The sequence below is a fragment of the Oncorhynchus clarkii genome, chromosome 26 (assembly GCF_045791955.1).
Source record: "Oncorhynchus clarkii lewisi isolate Uvic-CL-2024 chromosome 26, UVic_Ocla_1.0, whole genome shotgun sequence".
NCBI classification, from domain to species: domain Eukaryota; kingdom Metazoa; phylum Chordata; class Actinopteri; order Salmoniformes; family Salmonidae; genus Oncorhynchus; species Oncorhynchus clarkii.
In genome coordinates this window covers 27,482,650-27,507,184 of record NC_092172.1, presented here as the reverse complement: position 1 = coordinate 27,507,184, position 24,535 = coordinate 27,482,650, and the positions used below count along the sequence as shown (strand labels likewise).

At 48.9% G+C, this 24,535-nt stretch overlaps 1 protein-coding gene across 4 annotated transcripts in view; it reads right to left on the bottom strand.

Moving 5' to 3' along the window:
- The window catches only part of LOC139384839 (FTO alpha-ketoglutarate dependent dioxygenase), a 209,858-nt gene extending 185,778 nt beyond the window's left edge, over positions 1–24,080 (bottom strand). For 2 of the 4 annotated variants that reach the window (XR_011628883.1, XM_071129735.1), the window contains exons 1-2: positions 23,994–24,080; positions 507–584 (exon numbers count right to left, since the gene is read on the bottom strand). Coding sequence is in view for 2 of the 4 variants with exons in the window: in XM_071129735.1 (XP_070985836.1) it covers positions 507–584; positions 23,994–24,080 (165 nt within the window). In the remaining 2 variants the exon portion in view is untranslated. The remainder of the gene's footprint in view (positions 1–506; positions 585–23,993) is intronic. The other 2 variants (XR_011628884.1, XM_071129736.1) reach the window with 1 other exon arrangement.
- Positions 24,081–24,535: the final 455 nt, after the last annotated feature.

Here is a 24,535-nt window from a genome sequence, read left to right as displayed (position 1 = left end):
CAGAAGGTCTGGACTAGTACCAACGGCAGTGGGATGACAGAAGGTCTGGACTAGTACCAATGGCAGTGGGATGACAGAAGGTCTGGACTAGTACCAATGGCAGTGGGATGACAGAAGGTCTGGACTTGTACCAATGGCAGTGGGATGACAGAAGGTCTGGACTAGTACCAATGGCAGTGGGATAACAGAAGGTCTGGACTAGTACCAATGGCAGTGGGATGACAGAAGGTCTGGACTTGTACCAATGGCAGTGGGATGACAGAAGGTCTGGACTAGTACCAATGGCAGTGGGATAACAGAAGGTCTGGATTAGTACCAATGGCAGTGGGATGACAGAAGGTCTGGACTAGTACCAATGGCATTGGGATGACATAAAGTCTGGACTAGTACCAACGACAATGGGATGACAGAAGGCTTTGGTATGGACTAGTACCAACCAATGGCAGTGGGATGACAGAAGGTCAACAGTGGTCTGGACTCTGGACCAGCCTGACTGAGTGACTCACCAGCTGTTGGAAGCCATGGTCTGAGGGCCCGAGGTAGGGGATGCGCTGGTCTCCTAGCTCCTGCAGCAGCCTGCGCCTCTGGAGAAGAGGAGACCAGACACAGGTCAGTACACAAAGGTCAGCAAAGATGCACACGTCATGATGAATTTACAGGTAATGACATGTACTATAGAAGAGAACAGATTAATCCAGGGTTTTGGGAGTTGACGAATGCATTAGCCTACATTTAAACTGAAACTGTGAAGCATCAGCATCCCATTTAATTCAACCTCCCCAGATGATATCCCATAGTCCCCTAGCTTCATTGTCGTCTCACATTTTTATGATTTCTGGGTTCTGCAGTGAGGTTCCTCACAACCTTATAAAGAATGCCCTGCTGCGTTCTGCGTACTGGCTCCCTCCTATAAAGACCCAACCTGGTGGAAGGATCAAAGCCCTTTCATTGGCTCACATTCCATTCCGACCTGTAAATCCAATGGCAACCAGCGTAAAACTGCGATACCCAAATAAATTTCACAAGTGCCGAACCCTCCCCTCACCTCCTTCCCTCCCTCCATCCATCTCTCCCGTCTGCGTCCCTCCGTCCTTTATTCTCTCCCCACAGCCCCACAGGTGCACACACCCCACACCCCTGTCAGCCACTGGCTGGCTGAGAGCCGGCGGGCGAGAGTACCATGTCAGTGACCCGCTCCTGCCTTTAAACCTTTAAATGTGCTGTGGACACCGGTGTGAACGCTTCGCCCCGCCCCTTGCCGCACAGCTTCCCCACATCAGCAGCGAACAAGCTCAGAGCAGAGTGAAGGCTGTGAGGTTTAAGGACAGCAGGCCTCGTATATATTCCCAGACATTTACTACATGCGTTTCACATTTCTGCCGGCCTAATAATGCCAGAGACCTCATGCGGGACGCGGGGGAATGCGAGAGTCCCGACCGCCAAAATATGTCCTGACTTTTAGAGTGAAATAAAATGTCCTGTTACGAACATTAAAGTGTACGCTTAAAAAGGTTGTGTCCTGAATGACTCAAAAGGGGGCTGGATCAAAAAGTGGACAAACAGAAAAGGTATGTGCATGAATACAGAGGAAAAGGTATGTGCATGAATACAGAGGAAAAGGTATGTGCATGAATACAGAGGAAAAGGTATGTGCATGAATACAGAGGAAAAGGTATGTGCATGAATACAGAGGAAAAGGTATGTGCATGAATACAGAGGAAAAGGTATGTGCATGAATACAGAGGAAAAGGTATGTGCATGAATACAGAGGAAAAGGTATGTGCATGAATACAGAGGAAAAGGTATGTGCATGAATACAGAGGAAAAGGTATGTGCGTGAATACAGAGGAAAAGATATGTGCATGAATACAGAGGAAAAGGTATGTGCATGAATACAGAGGAAAAGGTGAAATGTCAGTATGGGAGACGGAGACAGAGAACCTATTAGCTTTATGTTGTTAGTAGATTTCCCTTCAGGGGGCTACAGCTTTATCTGCAGACTAAACAACACCAACAACTACAACACCACCAACACCACCCCCACCATCAACTACAACACCAACTACAACACCACCAAACACCAACAACACCACCACCATCAACTACAACACCACCAACTACACCAATAACACCACCACCAACACCCCCACTATCAACTACAACGCCACCAACACCAACACCACTAACACCACCACCAATTAAAACACCACCAAACACCAACAACACCACCACCACCAACAACTACAACATCACCAAACACATCACCACCAACTACAACACCACCAAACACCAACACCACCACCACCAAACTACAACACCACCCCCACCAACTACACCAACACCATCAACTACAACACCAAACACCAACAACACCACCACTACCAACAACTACAACATCACCAAACACATCACCACCAACTACAACACCACCAAACACCAACAACACCACCACAAACTACAACACCACCCCCACCAACTACACCAACACCATCAACTACAACACCAAACACCAACAACACCACCACCATCAACTACAACACCACCAACAACAACCACACCACCATCAACTACAACACCACCAAATACCACCACCATCAACACCACCAAACAGCACCAACAACTACACCACCAACACCAATAAGACCACCATCCAACATCACCACCACCACCACCAACATCAACAACACCACCACCACCACCAACTACAACACCACCAACATCAACTACAATACCACCAACTACACAAACACCACCACCACCATCAACTACAACACCACCAAACACCAACAACACCACCATCAACTACACCACCAAACACCAACAACTACACCACCATCAATTACACCAACACCAATAACAATAACACCACCACCAACTACAACACCACCAACATCAACTACAATACCACCAACTACACAAACACCACCACCACCATCAACTACAACACCACCAAACACCACCAATAACACCAACAACAACACCACCCCCACCAACAACATCACCACCATCAAAAACACTAACAACAACACAAACAACAACACCACCAACATCAACACAATCAGGATGCACAATGGGCTTCCAGACAACCCGGCACTCTAAGTTATTCTATTTAGAGTGGAACAAACAAAAGGAGAGGAAAACTGGTCCACAGACAGAGTGAATCTACAACACAAAACAACATACACTATTCATGGCCAGTCTGTGTTCAAAGGGCCAGGAAGAAGAGCAGAGGAGGAAAACTGACAAACTGACACACATTCATTGGTGTCAAATTCCTGCAGAAGCTTCAGGATATTAAACCTGTGTGTGTGTTTCTGTGTGTGTGTCCAGTGTGGGAGTGTTTCTGTGTGATGTGTGAGCATGAGTAAGGGGACAGTGTGGTGTGTTTCCTGTGTGTGTAACCAGTGTGTGCTGTTCCTGTATGTATGTGTGTACAAGGCTGGTTGGTAGGCCTTTGCCAACTTGACCTTAGAGCACATTGCCCTGTGTGATGTGCATGTAGGCGTAGGCATACACACACACAACTGGGCTGGATAGCACACTTCCTCAGCTCCAATCGCACACAACCAGGCTGTCATGCACATGTCGAATACATCAAGCCACTCAGAAATTCCACAGGAAAAAAAGACAACCCCAGCCCTCTGTAGCAGATGGGCTCTCATTTCCTCCTCTCTTCTCTTGTCTCTCCTCATCTCCTCTCCTCTCTCCTTCTCATCTCCCTGTATATCAGAGAAGGCTCTCTGTCAGTTAGAGACGCTGCTTTTCCACCCAGCATAAGAAACCAGATTACCAATCCCATAAAAACAATGACATGGATGATTTACTGTAACCAGTCGTCTGTTCTGAGTGATATATCTGATGCTGCTCCTAATCTCTCTCTGTTGACGGGATTAAAATCCCCTTGGCCAGACTGTTTATCACATAAATAGGGGGTCTGTTCTCTCAGATGTGGACATGAGAGGGAAATCAAACGGCTGGGATTTTTGATTTTTGACACTTTAATGAGTAGATTCATGTCCAGTGCTTAGATCATTATGGCTCAAAATAACTAAGAAAATAATGTGTCTACATCAAAATTGCTGGTGGCAGTGGAGAAGAGCTCGTTTCCTCTGAGAGGGTGGTTTGTCTGAGGACTACCCCCATGGGTCCAGCATAACCCTGAGGAACCCTGGGTCCCAATGGACTGGTTTTGACTCGGGTTGCTATGCTGTAACAATCAGAATCAAAGTCGGGATGTAGGTGGAACCAGACCTCCAACCAGTAGATGGCGTTCTACTGAGAGCCCTGGGGAGTTTAAACCTTGACAGCCAACCCCAGCCCCCTCTCATCCCCCGATGACGCATTGAGAGTTAGCTGCCTAATAGAGCGCTTTGTTTAGGAAGCAGACAATTGGTACTTGTGTGACACCGATTTCAGAAAATGGTCTCCTCCTGCAAAAGTGACGGTGAATCAGTCTCCTGTAGAACATCAGCCTCAAACAGGGAGACAGGCAAAGACATCAAATGCGCTTCCGCCCCATTTTCATTTGGCACCCCATCGCAGAATGTGGGGAGTGGGTGTGGGGCGGCCAGTGGCAAGGAGGATGGCAGGAGTGCCCACGTCGGACCGGGGGAGGGGTGAAGAGAGAGACCAAACGGATGAGGTTCACACCTGAGTCAACAAGCCTGCTGTGAGGAGTATGGAGCGGGTAGTCACCGGACCCCCAAACCCCCACCCACAGCCCAGGCCCCTGGACCTCCACCCCCCCAGGCCCTACATGCCCCAGCCCCCTGGACCTCCACCCCCCAGGCCCTCCATGCCCCAGCCCCCCCAGGCCCTCCATGCCCCAGCCCCCTTGACCTCCACCCCCGAGGCCCTCCATGCCCCAGCCCCCTGGACCTCCAACCCCCAGGCCCTCCATGCCCCAGCCCCCTGGATCGCCAACCCCCCAGGCCCTGCATGCCCCTGACCCCTGGACCTCCTCCCCACAGCCCCCTGGACCTCCACCCCCCAGGCCCTCCATGCCCCAGCCCCCTGGACCTCCTCCCCCCAGCCCCCTGGACCTCCTCCCCCCAGGTCCTCCATGCCCCAGCCCCCTGGACCTCCACCCCCCAGGTCCTCCATGCCCCAGCCCCCTGGACCTCCTCCCCCCAGGCCCTCCATGCCCCAGCCCCCTGGACCTCCACCCCCCAGGCCCTCCATACCCCAGCCCCCTGGACCTCCTCCCCCCAGCCCTCTGTACCTCCTTCCCCCAAACCCCCTGGACCTCCACCCCCCAGGCCCTCCATACCCCAGCCCCCTGGACCTCCTCCCCCCAGTCCCCTGGACCTCCTTCCCCCAAACCCCCTGGACCTCCACCCCCCAGGCCCTCCATGCCCCAGCCCCCTGGACCTCCTCCCCCCAGCCCCCTGGACCTCCTTCCCCCAAACCCCCTGGACCTCCACCCCCCAGGCCCTCCACCATCAGCCCCCTGGACCGCCACCCCCCAGGTCCTCCACGCCCCAGCCCCCTTGGCCTCCACCCCCCAAGTCCTCCACGCCCCAGCCCCCTTGGCCTCCACCCCCCAAGCCCTCCACGCCCCAGCCCCCTGGACCTACACCGCCCAGGCCCTCCATGCCCCAGCCCCCTGGACCTCCTCCCCCCAACCCCCTGTACCTCCACCCCCCAGGCCCTCCATGCCCCAGCCCCCCCAGGCCCTCCATGCCCCAGCCCCCTTGACCTCCACCCCGAGGCCCTCCATGCCCCAGCCCCCTGGACCTCCAACCCCCAGGCCCTCCACGTCCCAGCCCCCTGGACCTCCCCCCCAGGTCCTCCACGCCCCAGCCCCATGGACCTCCACCCCATGGACCTCCTTCCCCCAGCTCCCTGGACCTCCACCCCCCAGGTCATCCACGCCCCAGCCCCCTGGACCACCACCCCCCAGGCCCTCCATGCCCCAGCCCCATGGACCTCCACCCCCCAGCTCCCTGGACCTCCACCCCCCAGGCCCTCCATGCCCCAGCCCCATGGACCTCCACCCCCCAGGCACTTGGACTCCCTCCGCATCGATGACAAACAGCACGTAGCTACCTCATACACAGGGCATGTCTCTGACTGCTTCGAACCACGGTGAGATCACACATCACCTAGGTGCCATCACACACACACAATCCATCACACACACTTCCTTGCACACTGACACTGTCCCTCCCTCCCCCCTAGGCTACATGGTTGTTTTAACTGACATTTAGGCCCCGGGACATAATAAGCACTATCCATTCAAAGAAAAGCAAAACTTTAACTGCCTTTTGACATTTTGTTTCCGACAAATCGTGGCATAATGCATTCTCAGAATCCCACACACTGGTCAGCGGTCACTGTAATGGTTATGGATGGGAGGTGATAAGTGACTGAACAGTGTAATAAATGGTTAACTGATTGAAACATCTGTAGAGTGACCTGAGAACCAGGCCACACAGGGCAGTAATAATGTGTAACCCCACACCCACACACTGGACCAGGAGGTGGGGATGCATATTCATCTGTCTGGTTGGAGGACTAGCTGGTTACATCCTGATCAGATCAGGTGGTCACTGCTCATGTACTAAATAGTAGGTGTCAAATATAGTTTTTCTATTGAATATGTCAAAAGGTATTGCAATAGTACACAGCTCCAGTAGAACATGATGAGCCTCGATGCTCCTCCTGCCCAAGAGGAAAAGCTGATCACCAACATGTATCTTCATCTGTCCTCCCTCAGAAGCTCAACTCAGTAGTCTCTATCTCTAACACACACACACGCACACACACTGAGGCAGACACACACACGCACACACACACACTGAGGCAGACACACACACGCACACACACGCACACTGAGTAGATATTTTCAGTAGAGATCCATTCAGGTAGATGATGAAAAATGGCCAACTAGTCCTCGTTGACACTCTCCTCACTAATTGTTGTTTGGGGCTGAAGGGGGACATTGTTCACTTCACTTAGCGGCAGGTCAGAGAGGGGGTGGAATCAGTCATATTAAAATGTGTCCATCCATCTATCTGAACACACTGTGGCCAGGTCATTTAAAGGGCCGGTGTGATGCTGCATGGAGCTGGGCCCGGGTAGACCTTTCACATCCTGTTTAGAACACAGATCTAATAACATTACCAGCACCGCAAGCAGGGTGATCACCAAGGATCATTATTTAAACACACACACACAGAAACACACACACACACACACACACACACACACACACACACACACACACACAGTACTATAGACAATCATACTGGTTGATGTTCAGAAATGTATACACACCCACAATGAAGACAGTCAAGTAGCTTAAATAGCCATTCAATTAGCCCTCTGTGTTCTCTCTGTCTCTCTCTCACAGTGTTAAACCCAATCCGTGACACAGACACGGGCAGGTGTAACCCTGTCAGGCGTTAGGCGAAAGCAAAAGAGAGAAAGAAAGAGAGAAAGATGAATCACCCCAAAGTATTTACACATACACCTGGGGTAAGCCTAGACACTGACATCTTGGCACATACAAGGCCTGTCCATTTAAGTGCTTTTCAATGTGCCCATGGTGTCAACATCTATTTCACACTCATCTACACCTAGAAGGAGAAAAATATGTTTCCATGACCTTTACCCAAGGTGTCAAATCTGGAGAGGAGAGCGAGTGAGGAGAATGAGAGAGAGAGAGAGAGAGAGAGAGAGAGAGAGAGAGAGAGAGAGAGAGAGAGAAGAGCAGAGCTTTAAGAGGTATGCCCTACCTTACATAAGCAGAAAAGTAAAGGGTGTTCGCCACTTTGGCTTTAATTGTTATTTTGTGGGCAGGCCATAACACTTCCATCACGATTATGTCGATAGAGAAAGCTTTTTAGTTTTCACCTACAAATGACAACATGTTTTCATGAGGTCAGCTGTTTTCCAGGCAGAATGGACCATTTTAACACTGACACACATTCCCTAGGTATTCAGATTCAGACACAGGCCAGTTTGTTGGGGGAGAGGTGAGGGAATGGGGGGGGGGGAATGAGGGACGGAGGGAGGGGAAGGAGAGCATTGATTGAAAGACTGTGATTAGCAGTTTTCAGCAGGGTGCGCTGGGGCCATCAAGTTGTTCTGACAGCCTGGTCGCGTCCTGAGGTGCAGTCAAGGAGAAGTCAGTGCTTTAGAGAGCGCTCTCTCTCTCCGTGTCTCTCTCTATCAGTCTCTTTCCTCTCTCTCTTTCTTTCTCTCGCTCTCTAGCTAGCCAGCCACACTTCTCTGCCCCGCCACAAAATCAATATGGCTCTGTAAAGTGCAGGCGGCCCGGGGGAGACTGAGGGCTAGAAGCGGGGCCAAGGTGTCCTCCAGGCCTGTCCCACGGGCAGTGTCAAGGACAGACCCGAGCCAGGATCCCGGAGGCTGAGGCTGGGGTCTGCCGTGCCCCCCTCTGCCCCCTCCCCTGTGTCCGCTGACGCGCCTGGAGGACAGGATCGATAAGCAGGTGGAGCGTTAAATACTCTGCCCCAGAGGGTGTCCCGCTGCTGGGGCCCAGCCAGCCAAGACTCAGCCTCCTGCTCCCTCCTCCTGGAGGACGGACGGTCGGCCTGGTCTGGTCACACCTGAATTGGATGTTTTGTTCTCAGACTGAGAGACAGAGACTGGAGATCTCTGACAATAAACAGTTCAATAACAGTTAGAGAAACATCTCTGCTGTGGAAGGTAGCAGCGTGGCCCACTGGTCACACAATGTAGCTCCTTAACAGGACACAGGTCAACAGAAGTCAGCCACGGGGCATGGGCCTGCTCAGGGAATTGGTCAGTAAGCTACCTGAACACTCTCCTACAGTTAAGACAACACAATGTGTTCATAGCTTTATTATGGACAATATCTAAACCATAATAGAGCAAATAGCAAGACTACTTATTCTAGCTCGCTGTCAATAATTGTCCTAATACTGATACAGTGAGTGAAACAGATGGGTGATGTTGAGAGGATTTCAGTCATTCCGAGTGTCTGTGTGTGTGAGTGACTGATCACAGTGGAAGTGGCTTGTGTTGCTAATCCAGAATCCAGAGTGTACGACAGAGTAAAGAGCCAGCTCTGTGTTCCATCCACAGTGTTAACAGCACAAACTGATCAACCCCTTCAGATGGCAGCTAGTCCCCTTCCCTGTCCTTAAGGATCTAGACTAGATGATCTGCTGCCTGTCTGCAGCTTCACTGGGGCTACAGATGATTTACAATCCAGATGGAGACTAGGGCTAAATCAGGGTAAACCAGGGCTGATTGTGAATCTGAAATGGCATTGTATTAGCTAGAATCCATTTAGTGAAAAACAAGCATGTTTCCTTTCTATTTCCTCTACTAACCACTGTGTACTGGAACAGTATGTTACTAATATCTGAGACTAAAGGGACAGACAAGAACACTTCTTAGGAAGTGATTCAGTGTTGTTACTGAATCACTACAACAGAACAAATCTAACCTATGTGTCTCAACTTTACGATTAAGACTCAGATTGCTATTGAATTACCGGAGAGATATTATTTGGGAATGTTTACATGGTTTTTGACTGTCTTCCTGGAATCCACCACAAGATAAATAGTCTACAATGGCATTAGACAAATCCTAAAATATACAGGAGCAGAAGGCATCCCATCCATTCCTATTCACTGTTTATTTATTTTCCTTCCTTCACTCATTGTGAACCAAGGATAATATTCTACCAGGAATTGAACGTCTTAATCCTCTTTACACTCTTCCTAGTAGCCTGGATGGTGACAGATTAACAGACCGGACGTTTCCAAACCCTGGGGGGACAGCCTACTGCATGCATGGCTTTAAGTGTTCTGGAGGGTTAATATGAAGCCAGTAGAAAAGAAAGCAGTGGTGGTGGTACTGAATATTACTGATGAGCTCCAGGGGAATGGTTGGTGCTGATGAGCTCCAGGTGAATGGTTGGTGCTGACGAGCTCCAGGGGAATGGTTGGTGCTGATGAGCTCCAGGTGAATGGTTGGTGCTGATGAGCTCCAGGTGAATGGTTGGTGCTGATGAGCTCCAGGGGAATGGTTGGTGCTGATGAGCTCCAGGTGAATGGTTGGTGCTGATGAGCTCCAGGTGAATGGATGGTACTGATGAGCTCCAGGTGAATGGTTGGTACTGATGAGCTCCAGGTGAATGGTTGGTGCTGATGAGCTCCACGGGAATGGTTGGTGCTGACGAGCTCCAGGTGAATGGTTGGTGCTGACGAGCTCCAGGTGAATGGTTGGTACTGATGAGCTCCAGGGGAATGGTTGGTACTGATGAGCTCCAGGTGAATGGTTGGTGCTGATGAGCTCCAGGTGAATGGTTGGTACTGATGAGCTCCAGGTGAATGGTTGGTACTGATGAGCTCCAGGTGAATGGATGGTACTGATGAGCTCCAGGTGAATGGTTGGTACTGATGAGCTCCAGGTGAATGGTTGGTACTGATGAGCTCCAGGTGAATGGTTGGTGCTGATGAGCTCCAGGTGAATGGTTGGTACTGATGAGCTCCAGGTGAATGGATGGTACTGATGAGCTCCAGGGGAATGGTTGGTGCTGATGAGCTCCAGGGGAATGGTTGGTGCTGATGAGCTCCAGGGGAATGGTTGGTGCTGATGAGCTCCAGGTGAATGGTTGGTGCTGATGAGCTCCAGGGGAATGGTTGGTGCTGATGAGCTCCAGGGGAATGGTTGGTGCTGATGAGCTCCAGGGGAATGGTTGGTGCTGATGAGCTCCATGGGAATGGTTGGTACTGATGAGCTCCAGGTGAATGGTTGGTGCTGATGAGCTCCAGGGGAATGGTTGGTGCTGATGAGCTCCAGGGGAATGGTTGGTACTGATGAGCTCCAGGTGAATGGTTGGTGCTGATGAGCTCCAGGTGAATGGATGGTACTGATGAGCTCCAGGTGAATGGATGGTACTGATGAGCTCCAGGTGAATGGTTGGTACTGATGAGCTCCAGGTGAATGGTTGGTACTGATGAGCTCCAGGTGAATGGTTGGTACTGATGAGCTCCAGGTGAATGGTTGGTACTGATGAGCTCCAGGTGAATGGTTGGTACTGATGAGCTCCAGGTGAATGGATGGTACTGATGAGCTCCAGGTGAATGGTTGGTACTGATGAGCTCCAGGTGAATGGTTGGTGCTGATGAGCTCCAGGTGAATGGTTGGTGCTGATGAGCTCCAGGGGAATGGTTGGTGCTGATGAGCTCCACGGGAATGGTTGGTGCTGATGAGCTCCACGGGAATGGTTGGTGCTGATGAGCTCCAGGGGAATGGTTGGTGCTGATGAGCTCCAGGTGAATGGTTGGTGCTGATGAGCTCCAGGGGAATGGTTGGTGCTGATGAGCTCCAGGTGAATGGTTGGTGCTGATGAGCTCCAGGGGAATGGTTGGTGCTGATGAGCTCCAGGGGAATGGTTGGTACTGATGAGCTCCAGGGGAATGGTTGGTGCTGATGAGCTCCAGGTGAATGGTTGGTGCTGATGAGCTCCAGGTGAATGGTTGGTGCTGATGAGCTCCAGGGGAATGGTTGGTGCTGATGAGCTCCAGGGGAATGGTTGGTGCTGATGAGCTCCAGGGGAATGGTTGGTGCTGATGAGCTCCAGGGGAATGGTTGGTACTGATGAGCTCCAGGGGAATGGTTGGTACTGATGAGCTCCAGGTGAATGGTTGGTACTGATGAGCTCCAGGTGAATGGTGCTGATGAGCTCGTGCCAGTGTGGGTCAGACCCAACTCATTTAGCCTAGCCTGAGACAGAAAGTAAAATGGGACTCAGTCACGTACTAGAAGATGTTGGCTGTTCCCAACTTCCCCCACCACCTCCACCCACACTGGTCTGAGGGAAGAGGGGGATATCGCCGTGGTTACTGTTCACACTCCTGCTAATTATTAGAGCCAATCAGAGAGGTTAACAGGGCGGAGCCTGAGGAGATCATGTTCTGGGGCATTTAACATCTGGCAGAGATGGAGGAGAATACATTACACACTGGCCTCCTCCAATCCAAATAAAACACTCTTCACATCTGAAGTGTACTTAGCACAGAGGGGAGGGAGGGAGGGAGGGAGAGGTGGAGGCGAGCGAGCATCCCATATGGTGATGTCCAAGTGCCACCTAGTGAAAACTATGTGGCTCATCCAGTCAAGTGACGGTCCTCCAGGCTCCAGAGGAGAGGGGGTCTGCCCCAGAAAACAGCCCAGACAGGAGGACCCATCTGGACTGAGACAGCCCTGTCACAGGCCTAGCTACCTATGGCACCAGTCCAACACAGTCAACGCTAAGAAAGATCTACTGCCACCAATGCCAAAAATTTGACTAGGGACCCAATACCACTAACCTACTTTGCAAGAACGTGCAAGTCAATTTGCCAAATAAAAAATAACTTCATCCAACTGTTATGATTTCAGGTTATCCAAAGATTACAATCACGTCAACATCAAGGGTGACACTGAGCCATGGATGTTGACGTGGACGATAATTGTGTAAAGTGACGACGTGGGACGTAGTTACTGTACATAGTTGACATCATATGGTGTTACTGACCTGTACTCTCTCCAAAACCAATACTTGTCCAGAGTGTGCTCTCTCCATCTACCTATCCATCTCTCTCTTTCGCTCTCTAGCTCTCCACCTCTCTATCTACCTCGCTCTCCATCTACCTCTCTCTCGCTCTCCATCTACCTCTCTCTCGCTCTCCATCTACCTCTCTAGCCCTCTCTCTCCATTAGCTCTCTCTCTCTCCATTAGCTCTCCATCTCTCTCGCTCTCCATCTCCAGTAGTATGGTCATTGTTTCTAGCCCTGCTGTTGGTCCTGGCTGCTACGCTGTGTTTGTTGTGATGGAGAAACAGATATGTGTCTATGGCTGTGTTTAGTAGCTATGGGCCATCCCCTCCCATCATTAGTGGAGCTAGAAATCACAGTCCTCCCCATGCCCAGAGGTGAGAGAGATGAGAGTGGAGGTGAGCCTGAAATAATGCTGATGTCCCCCAGGGTCAGACCTCCATTATGGCCGCTTCAAAAACTATTAATCTGGCTTGTAGTCACTGGCCTATAAATAATTACTTAATCTAACCTATGTAATACAGCATGACCAGCAGTCCAGTCAGGTCCAAGTGGGTGGGGGAGAGAGAGGGGTGGGTGAGAGAGGAGTGGGAGAGAGAGGTTGGGGCAGAGAGGGGAGAGAAAGCCACAAATTACAGGCCCGTCTCTGCTGCTACTAGGTGACTGATGTACCAATCACCATCTGGATATGGCCTTTACACTAACACTGATTTAGATACACACACTTTAATGTTTTTGCAATGTGGTCACAATATACTCAGCAATCCCTAAACAGGGTCTGACTAAAATAACTTACTAAAGATAACACCCATTCCAACCACTAATCACTAAAGTGAAACAGCCAGGGAACAGAGTCCAGTATATTTACTCTAACCAACCAAAACAACACACCAAACGGAACCCCCGACTTCCTAAGTAGTGCACTACCTCTGACCAGAGCTCTGTGGTCCCTAAAAGTAGTGCACTATTGGGTGCCATTTGGGACACAACCAGAGTTTTGTTCTATCTAGTGTGAGGTCGGACAGACATCCACCTCTCTAACCACTGCTCAACACTGCCACCTAGAGATGTAGGAGAAACTGCTAGAGTCATCACCAACACCACTATGATGGTGAAATAAACCAGCACAACATCCCACTACACACACACACACACACACACAATAAAATTCAGTGCAGTCCGTCTCCATAAATGTCACAGTGAAGTATGGAATGACATGAATAAATACAACAACCATGAGTCTCCAGTCAGTCAGTGGAGGCATGGCTACATCGCTGGCTGTCACAGATGGGATCCCAGGTGGAGATTTAATTAGTTAGGGTTGAAGTCAGTCTCCCTTGTTGTCTGGGGGTCCTCGCTCGGCACGCGCTACTGTAAACATGCTCTATATCCTAATCAGGTGTCACCGCCGCGTTTGATCAGTCTGCTAAAACTTGTCACAAATCCCCGGCAGAGAGAGAGAGGAGGGGGGAGGAGGGAGGGAGGGGGGGGGGGGACAGAGGGAAGGAGCGGGGAGAACAAAAGGAAGGAGCTGTCAGAGGGAGAGAGAGGGGGGAGACAGAGGAGAGTTTGCCCATTAGCAGCATTCTCCATCTCTCTCTGGCTGCCCATAGTGAGGAGTCCCCTGGTGACAGACAGCTCCAGGTCTCTGCTATACAACACAGGGACTTCACTTCTCTTCACCACCGTCAGCACTATACACACTAACACAGCTGATCACTAGAACAACTACTCCAGCTAAACACTCAAGTAGTAAACTAGTTTCTGTTGTTTACCCAAAAAACTGAGATAAGCCTACAAGCTGCACCCCTTTTTGGTTTCTGCAAACACTTTCAATAGTGGGTCTCTTTCTTTAAAAGCACCAAATCAGAGACAGACACCTCCCCTCCTCCCCTCCAGAATGAGAGAAGGGAGAAGACAGCAGGCAGTGGAGTTGGTATAGGAACACACGCTCCATTAGATACTGTTTACTTTTCATTTATGTTGATATTGAATACATTAGCCGATTGAACCTCCTAAGAACACTGCAGAGTGACAAGCCGGAATTCGTCTTTGCAACTACCATGGCAACGGAGATTACCGCAAATAGAAAAAATAGAAAACCTCTGAATAGAATGATACATAAATTAATTAAAGGACACAAAAACAAGCAGAGAATTAAAGTTAGAACATCTGTCAGAGACTTAGCTTCCCATCCTAATACCAGTGTTAGAACATTTATACCCTTGAAGTGAATGATCCCTTCTTTAATTGACAGTCAAGGAAAAGTGGTTGCAGCAGCATCCTGTAGCCGCTGATAAGAAAGCTTTCCCCCCCCCCCCCCCCCCCCCCCCCCTCCCCCCCAAAAAACAGTTTAAAGAACCTTGGCACTAATCCCTATTGTCATCCCAGTGCAGTGGAAGGACTTACAAATAGCGATAACTCGACAGAGGCTGTCTGTTCCTGAGGAGTTAGGGACAGGGTAGCGGTCGCATGCTGGAGAATCAGTCACTTAGATTAATACAATCCACACGCGGCGTCAGTCAGGCATGACACTAGACTGTCACTGCATTTACATCCCAGTCCATCCCTACCGTTCTATATGACAATGTGTTTAAGAAGGTCCGCTCACATCACAAAGAGCCTCTCTCTCTCTGTGTGTTGGTGGATAACACTCCCAGTCATATGATGTGCTTTACTGGTGATCCTGGAAACAACAACTTTGCAAAGCTCTGTATCACAATTTTTACATACGGAATGGGTGCCACTGTCACTCACACAAGTAGGCCAAACACACACACACAAACGTAGAAACAGTTGTTTATTGCGATAGGAATAGGAGTTATTTTGCTAAAGCTTGCTTTGAGAGCATATGGGCAGAACACAAAGAAAACACCTAGACTAAACTGAAGAGCTACAGAAGAGGACTAATCTAACCAAAAACTCCACAGATTATCAAAAACAAACAGCAACGATACTGATCAAACCACAAATAAAATGGTAAGACTATTGTGGCAGAATACAAGGCTAATAGATGGCATCTCAGCCACTGCTGAGCCTCAGTGTTCAGGCTGTACGCCTGTGTGACTCCTCCACTTCAGCAGTCCTGAGACAAATGACAGTGGCTGCCCTCGACATTACAGGGCCAGGGCACGCATGACACTTGGGCTGACAACTGAACACACACAACACACCCCTAGCTGCCTTGATAAACACACACACAGCCTAAAACAGCACTGACACAACCTCTCTCCCTCCACCTCCCTCTCCTCCCACCTCCCTCTCTCTCCATCTCACAGGAGACAACCCTGACTTCAGGCCCTTACCCAGGCAAGTGGATCTGACCTGCTGCCCCCCAGTCAGCCTCATCTGAATACACAGAGACAGGAACAGGAGAGGAAGGGAAATCTGCCTATATTATGATGGGAAGAGAGGAGAAGAAGAGAGGAGAGGGGGGTGAGATGCCGTCAGGGGGCTCTCTTCTTTATGCACGTATGATCATGTGGTTGACAGCACCGGTGGGAAGAATTATGGACTGTTGAACAAAAGGTTGAGGTCTGGCTGGTTGGTGATGTGATGGTACCTGGATGGAGAGGCAGGCAGGCAGCTAGGCAGTGTTGGGGCCTGACAGTGGTGGACTTATGACAAGTACCACCACGCACACACACACACACACACGGCACCTCCTCGCCATCCGCTCGCACCAAAGTCTGTCACTCAGAATGGGCCAAAAACGCTGCACGTTAGAGTGAGCGTGGGGGGCGGAGAGAGGGTTGAGGGGGATTCTGGTCAGAGGTTAAGCACAGAGAAGACAGCAATGAAAGGCAACTGTCATGCACCAGCGCTCGCTGAGGAGCACCTGTCTCATGGAGAACATGCAAAGAAGGAATGCTCTCCGAGTCCTGACAACACCCCTCCTCCACACCCCTATTACCATCACTACCCCACACAGAACACACACAGTACACACACAATACACACACATAACTCAGCCCCTCTAAAACAGAGTGGCGGCACTACACCACAGAAGGCAACACCTGCCTGACAGCATGCCAATTAAACTGGTGACCCCTTCCCTAACATATCATATGCATGACTAAAGTTAGCTGGGCTCATGAACAAAAACACAGGCTGAGAAAGAATCACTGAAAGATGAAGAGGCTACCTGGCTGGCATCAACAAGTATCATGGAATATCCAAAGAAATGATCCATCAAATGGTCTTGGCTTATTTTTAAATGAAATAAGCCCTTAATATCTGACGTCAGGTAGAGAAAGGTATTTTAAGAATGGTGGTTGGTGGGTAAGGCAAGGTAGAGGCAAGGCACTCCAGCTGGCTAGGTTACACTAGGCTCCAGTGATGGGGGCAGGGGGGCACTACCATCCCTCTCCCTCCTCTGTCTCCCTCCTCTCTGTCTCCCTCCTCAGTCTCCCTCCTCAGTCTCCCTCCTCAGTCTCCCTCCTCAGTCTCCCCTGGGCAGTGTACTACAGTACTACATGCCAGGTACTTTCATTACACACGTTTATGGAAAATATCTTATGATGTACAAATTAACAGTTACAATTTACAGGGCCTTATGAAAGTGGCCTCCTGCAGTTTTTGTGAATGGAGGCTATTGAAGCAGTCATCAGAAGCAGATGTTGGCCAAGTCTAACGTTAGCTAACTGCTAGGTAGCTCAGCTTTATTGGAAAGGTGAGTCATTACAAAGGAAAATAAATTCACAAATAAACAGCCACACCACCAGCCCTGTAATATAAATGGAGCAGGTGGATTCATAGGGAGAGCAGGCCTTCTGAGAGCTACAATAGGTAGGCTAGCTTTACTGCTATAGGACCAAGAGCAAAAGAAAGTTAACCTACATGATGAACGCCAAAGACAGCCTTGAAAGAAGAGACTGCACCTCAAGTGTTGTCTAGTCACTGTCCTTGTGACAGATGGCATTAGGAAAATTAGATTAAATTAGACTGCTGCAACAGTCTTCTCGTCCTCTCCCTCTCTCATCATTAGTCACTCACTCTCTCTCTCTACAGTGTGTCCCCCCCCTCCATACATACGTACAGATTCAAATGAAAATAATGACCTCCCTAGATTGAAGCCTTGAGTGGCTAATGAACTGCCCTGAGTCCCCTCTGTCTGAGGTGAGCGGGTCATTCCCATGTTTATTTAGTACGGCCCCACCACAGCCACACACACACCACCTATTGATCAGATTGATTATTCCATGTATATCACCGGTGATAGGGCTCTGTGTGACTGATGAACTCTGGGTCACACTGAACGTAAACTCATTGACTCTGACAGCTGAGATGATCCATTGTCACAGCAGCTCGTTTGGGAAAATACGAAGACATCAGCAATAATATGCCACTGCTAATATGAACTGCTAGGTAGAGCTGATGATGACATGGGATCTGTCAACGGAGAGGGTCGCCCACAGCTAAAAGCTAACAGCCTGCTCAGAACAAAACCTGGGACTGGTGGTAAATTTGACTTCTGAAACTGAGCAACTAGGCTGATTTCTGCTGACAATCCAGTTAGGTATTACTTCAAATAAAATCCTGAATAAATGTACCATTTGTCAATAGTAATAAAGTATGAATAAAGTTACTATGTAGAAGACACTAAATCTTTGTTCATCTGCCGTATGAGTTGAACATAGCATCCCCTGTAATATGTTCATCCTTAGTGTTTTCAACATACACTAAAACCCAAGCCCTTTAGCCAAACCATGTGAATGGACATGCTGTGTAAAGTGTCATCTATCATATGGCTGCTGTGATGGCTAACATCAGGAGAGCAACCTAGGCTATATTTCCCAGAGTGCATCCAAAATGGCACCCTATTCCGTACATAGCGCACTACTTTTTATCAGGGCCATGGTCAAAAGTAATGCACTATATAGGTAATAGGGTGGCATTTGGGATAAATCCTCACGCTGGTTTTTCCCTCTAGATGTTTAGTAGGATCACAGATGCTCTTAAACACATACATGTCCGTGGGCCCTGGCAGCTAGGGGCGGCTGTAGACATGGGACCTGAGACACCACAGAGAGAGCAGCCAGGCCGGGCTGTAAAAGTTGATATCCTCCCAGATGCAAACCAAATGTAGACATCTGGAACCTTTAAATTGTCCTATATTTAAAGCAGACCACTATAAAAGGGGGTCAGGATAAGAGAAGAGATCTGTATGCAGACACACATCTAGATCACTACACATGAAGAGCCATATTATATACTGCACCACTGTGTGGCTGTTGACAGGGATGTAGGACTACTGAGAACCCATATTTCAGATATAAACAGTTAGTAGTGTATCTAACTCCCAGAAAAGGGTACGATAGCTGGTTCCATCAGTGCCATTACTGCAAATAAAATATGCTATGAATTTGCTCTTTGTTGCCAAGAGATCAAAGAAACCCTGTAGCTGGCAAAAACAATGGAAAAAACAATAGCAACCCAAGTCCCTCTTCCATCACTGACACATTGCCACTGCCAGGCATGTGTCTTAAAGGCTGTAGTGTTGGGTTGGGTTTACCAAGCTGATCTGTAAACAACACAAAAACAGTCCAGATATATCCAGGCTAAGCTCCAATAACTAAGACAAGGTATAAAGAGGTATAGCCACAGACTAATCAACCCTCCTCGTCGTTCTCATATCGGATCAATGAACTACCCGGGGCCCTGGGCCCACTGCCACCCCACCGCACAGGCACTACATTACACACAAAACTTCATATTCATTCATTGATTTACTTTTCAGAATAGTATATCATTGAACTCCAATGGGACTAAAAACAGAGTCTGGGGCTGAGGTCAAGCCCACTTGCATGGACAGATGTTTGCACAATATTGATGGCCCAAGCAGAAATAAATGACTAAATATCCCGATCGATACCTAGTTTCCCTAGCCGGCCCTGTGCGACAGCAGATACATAAATACATCTTTATGGCTACAGGAATGGTCCCTAATGAAGAGTGGATAAATGCTCCCCTGAAGGTAAACTCTTTGATTAGCTGAGGCCAGAGGTGACGCCCGGTTGGGGAGGGCAGAGGCGATATGCTGACATGGAAATGCCATACCTTCCATTGCCTGAGGAGTCTACTGGTTAAGAGGGGCTAAGTCACTGAGGGGGCAACAAGGATATGACAGGTCACAAGCCTTGAGCAGGTCGTTCTGTGCTACCTGACCTCCTTTCCATTTGTAATGGTAATAGCATAGATCAGCAGCATTCTCAATCATACTCATAGTCAATAACACACATATTGTTTCAATTCTACATGTAGCCTAGCTCTGTTTTGACTGTATCACTGGGCTGGAGAGGATACTGTTGAAACAAATCCGCATCTGCATTTCATCTCCAGCACGAAGGCCCTAGCTGTCAGTGGTCAAGACGTATGAAAGACGGGACATGAGACTGTAATCAGGCCAGACCATCATCATCATCATCAGGAGCAGCAGTACTGGGCTCCAGCTCTCTGTCTCCCTCATGGTGAAGAGACAGTGGTGCTGATGACACTAGGTAGAGGATCTGGATGGAGCTGCCTGCTCTTATTTACAGCACAGCTCAATTACCCAGGACAACACCAAGCAGGCTCATCACTCAGCTTTCCCTCCACAGCTCTACAGTGACCAACAGGGCCATAAAGAGGGAGGAACCAGTTAATTCCCTGCTCCTTAATTAAATGAGAGCAAAGCTGTTGACTTCATTTCCCTCCTCTCCGTAAGCAGACCCTCCTCTTCCTCAACAAAGCAGTCCCCACCCACATTTGAGCTGGCCAGCAATCCAACCAATGAAGACCTCCCGGTCATCATCCCTGCTCGGCCCTAAATCAACAGCTGGATAAACAGCCTCCACGGTGGGTTAGTGCCGGTCCCCATGCAGTCACAAGAGGCCGAGGGTCGGGGGCTCCAGGGGGCCGAGTCAGGAGCCGGATCGACACCTCAACAGCGATAAGTAATTCTGTGTTGGATTAGCAGCATGATGGCCTGATCAATACAGGGTGATACACTCAGGCCATTAGGAATGCAGGGAGGAAATGGCCCCCTCTGGTAATAAAGCAGGCCTCATGTCTGGCTGTGCCTTCATCAGATCTCTCCATTAGTGTAATGGTACTATTATCAGCCACAGCAAAATACCTATTTTACCAGGGAACCTTTTTTCAGCCGGACGGACCGGGTCGTGCTGGAGGGGATCTGAGTCAGGGAGGGAGAGCCATGCAGTGAGGAGTGGAGAAATATCCTCTCTCTCTCGTCCTCCTTCCCCAGGCCCGGATGTAAATCTCCAGCAGCCTACTTCTATGTTCCCTGCCCGGCTCCTAGTGCTCCTTACTTATTCCTAAGTGTGTTTTATGTCAGCTCCCAACACTATTTCTCCATTATTGGCTCATTAATAGAACTAGCAGTGTGTTAGCGGTGGGTGGGGGGGGGGGGGGGGGGGGGGGGCGCCGGAGCAGGGGAAGGTGCTGAATGTGCTGAATGTGACACCCCCTTATGCTAAAACAACCAGAGCCGACATGACAGCACACCCGGCATTAGTCGCCATAAATCGTTACCTTAACACTAATTCACAGGGTAACATTGGGGGGGGGGGGGGGATTGATTAACCATGTCTGGATGTGTGGGCACATAATCAGCGTTTACCTCTCTAGTTGAACATTTAACAGAATTGCCAAGGGAAAAACAAAACATTTTAATGAGTGTTGAGGAATGAAATACCCTAAACAGCTTGCACTAGCTGCCACAACCAGAGGGAACCAATGAGGCTGATCTGAGCGATGTTCTGGGCTCAGCCAGGACCTCAGCACAACATCTGGTGACCCTATGTGGTCATTACTTAGCCTGACATTACCCTGAAATATATTTCCACTTTTTCATCAACACTTTATACACGTCATCACATAGACAGCAGCTATCGTCAAAGACAACGTCAAGAAAGTAGGTTGAGGGTCATTTCCATTTATATTCAGTTTACACAGGACGTGTATATAAAAATCCATATACCTTTGTTTCTAAAATAATAGACATGTTTCAAACCATGAATTTCCTTTACAATAACCTGCTGGCATTCGTGAAAAAACATGCTATTGATCACAGTATATTACAAGTAGGCCTATTAGTTAGGGCTTTTTAGTTGATGAGACAGAAAAACATGCTATTGATCACAGTATATTACAAGTAGGCCTATTAGTTAGGGCTTTTTAGTTGATGAGACAGAAAAACATGAGACAGTGCTGCTCTCAGAAACATGGGTAAGCCATTATTGTCCTGCACATTGTATTGGACGTGGTTAAATTGAGTCTGCCTTTTTAAAACAGGTTGGGAGTTATGTTCAGTAGGCCTTCATGATAAATAGCTTGCCTTCACTAAACTAGCAAAATGACAGGGGGAAACAACTCACTGATTGAGTCTAACTGCAAACACACTCACTTATGAGACTACAGTCACATCCCCACATCCCCAGTTATTACATAAACTGAACCACTGCACTGTGTCCCTGCCCTATAACAAGCCACTGGGATTAATGCAGCTCTTCTAACTTGGGTCTGTTCTGTGGTTTTCCAGCCATTTTACCATTACAATACCCCGTCCTCATTCCTCAATCATCCTTTTATTATTTGTCTAAAAGAGGAAGCAGAACCATTAGCTAGGTCTGAGTCTGCTCTCTCTGTGTCTGTGTGTGTCTGCTCTATGCTGCCTACACCCACCTGGGGGCCAGCTGGAAAGCGTTCTCGCTCTCATCTGGTCACCATGGCCGCTCTCTCAGCTCTTCATAAACAGGAGGAACCACGTCCTACATAGTTTCTGTGCTGTCAGACATGATCCAAACACATGTGCCATGGCAGACTGTGGCGCGGCAAAGGCTGGGAGCTGCTGGGACTGACTGACTTGGAGAGAGCAGACCGGGGTTCAAATACTATTTGAAATTGTTCAAAAACTTTGAGTGATTGCTCTAGCCTGCCTAGAGTGCCAGATGGGTGGGGCTTGCAGTGTTAGGACTGTTATATTGGTCCAGTAAGCCAGTCAAGCTCAATCACAGATAAAGTGTTTGAAATGATTTTGAATAGTATTTGAATGCATGTCTGGATGAACCTGAGCAGAGCAGTCTGCATGGGCCTAGCAGTAGGGGTAGCTAAGGAGGTCGGGATGAGCCTGAGCAGAGCAGTCTGCATGGGTCCAGCAGTAATGGTAGCTAAGGAGGTCTGAATGAGCCTGAGCAGAGCAGTCTGCATGGGCCCAGCAGTAGGGGTAGCTAAGGAGGCCTGGATGAACCTGAGCAGAGCAGTCTGCATGGGCCCAGCAGTAGGGGTAGCTAAGGAGGTCTGGATGAACCTGAGCAGAGCAGTCTGCATGGGCCCAGCAGTAGGGGTAGCTAGGGAGGTCTGGATGAGCCTGAGTAGAGCAGTCTGCATGGGCCCAGCAGTAGGGGTAGCTAAGGAGGTCTGGATGAGCCTGAGTAGAGCAGTCTGCATGGGCCCAGCAGTAGGGGTAGCTAGGGAGGTCTGGATGAGCCTGAGCAGAGCAGTCTGCAAACTCTGCATGGGCCCAGCAGTAGGGGTAGCTAGGGAGGTCTGGATGAACCTGAGCAGAACAGTCTGCATGGGCCCAGCAGTAGGGGTAGCTAGGGAGGTCTGGAGAACAGAACAGCCTTTACTTTCCTGCTATTTCTCTCCATCTAATTACACAACCCACAAACACAGCACATCCAGACCAGAACACACCACCACTAATCACAGCAGGCCTCTTTGGCAGTGGGGTCTGGTACCTACTATTTTTTTTTTCCACCTTTATTTAACCAGGTAGGCTAGTTGAGAACAAGTTCTCATTTACAACTGCGACCTGGCCAAGATAAAGCATGGGTATTCCCAAAATGTCACACCTTTACTTTGATCAACTATTTCATTCTCAATCAGATTTTTACACAAACGCCAGTCAATGTCGTTACTATTCATTGTTTTGAACAGCATCCCAGGACAATCCAGCAGCCATCATAGTCCTTAACTCACAGAATAGTTTAAGAACACACTGCAGTCACCCCACCCACCCTGCCCCCATACAATTTTGGAGCAAGATTATTCTGATTTTGAGGGAGTATGACTTGAAAATCTAAAATATAGGGGACTTTTACCATGCAACGTGTCTAAATAAATATTCAAGCCTTCATAGCGATCCAATCAGTTTATTGTAGCACAGTCTACATCCATGTCTAAACTGTAATACTGAAAGCAAAAACAGTGTAGGCCTATCTGTAACGATAAAACTGTTAATAACAGCGATGCTCCATTGTAGGTGAATGAAGAGGAAACCACAATAAAGCCAGAAATCATGCAGGCTGATGTGTAGCTACATAGACAACTGCAGCTTTCCAGCCTTCAAAATGACCCAAGCATCACCGCATTTGGAACATAAAGTTCTGAGAGAACGAGTCCACTGTGTATTTGCCAGAGCTAAGGGAGAATAACGCTATGAATACCTTTCTTCTCTTCTCGCTCTCACTGCCACCCGATCGTTTCATGTTTCCTAGAGTTGTGTTTACACACCCGCGTTCACTGCAGCGCATCTTGGTAGTTGTAGTTCCAACAGAATAATTATAATACAATTTATAGCTCTGTTAAATAAACAGAGCATATAAAATGAACGGGTGCCGTGTAATAATAATCTAGATAGAAAGACAGGTTATGAAATAATACCTTTCTGATCACAATCTAGCATTAATTTGCTTCGAATGAAAATGGAAAACTTCATATCCCGAAGCACGGAACAGAGGAAATACGTTCAAGCGTAATTTGACTCAGCCGGATGGGGATTTTTGCTGCATAGTGCGCACAGCAGCTACAATAATACTAGATCTTCGAATCATATGTAAACCATGCCATCCTTACAATAGCGTTGAGATAATTGTATAAATCTGGTAAATCTCGCAGCTGCTCTTTTGATGTCGATGAGCGCGTTCAATCTAAAATGCAAACAAGTACTTTAGCAATTCAACATGGCAAAACAATGGTTTAAAACACA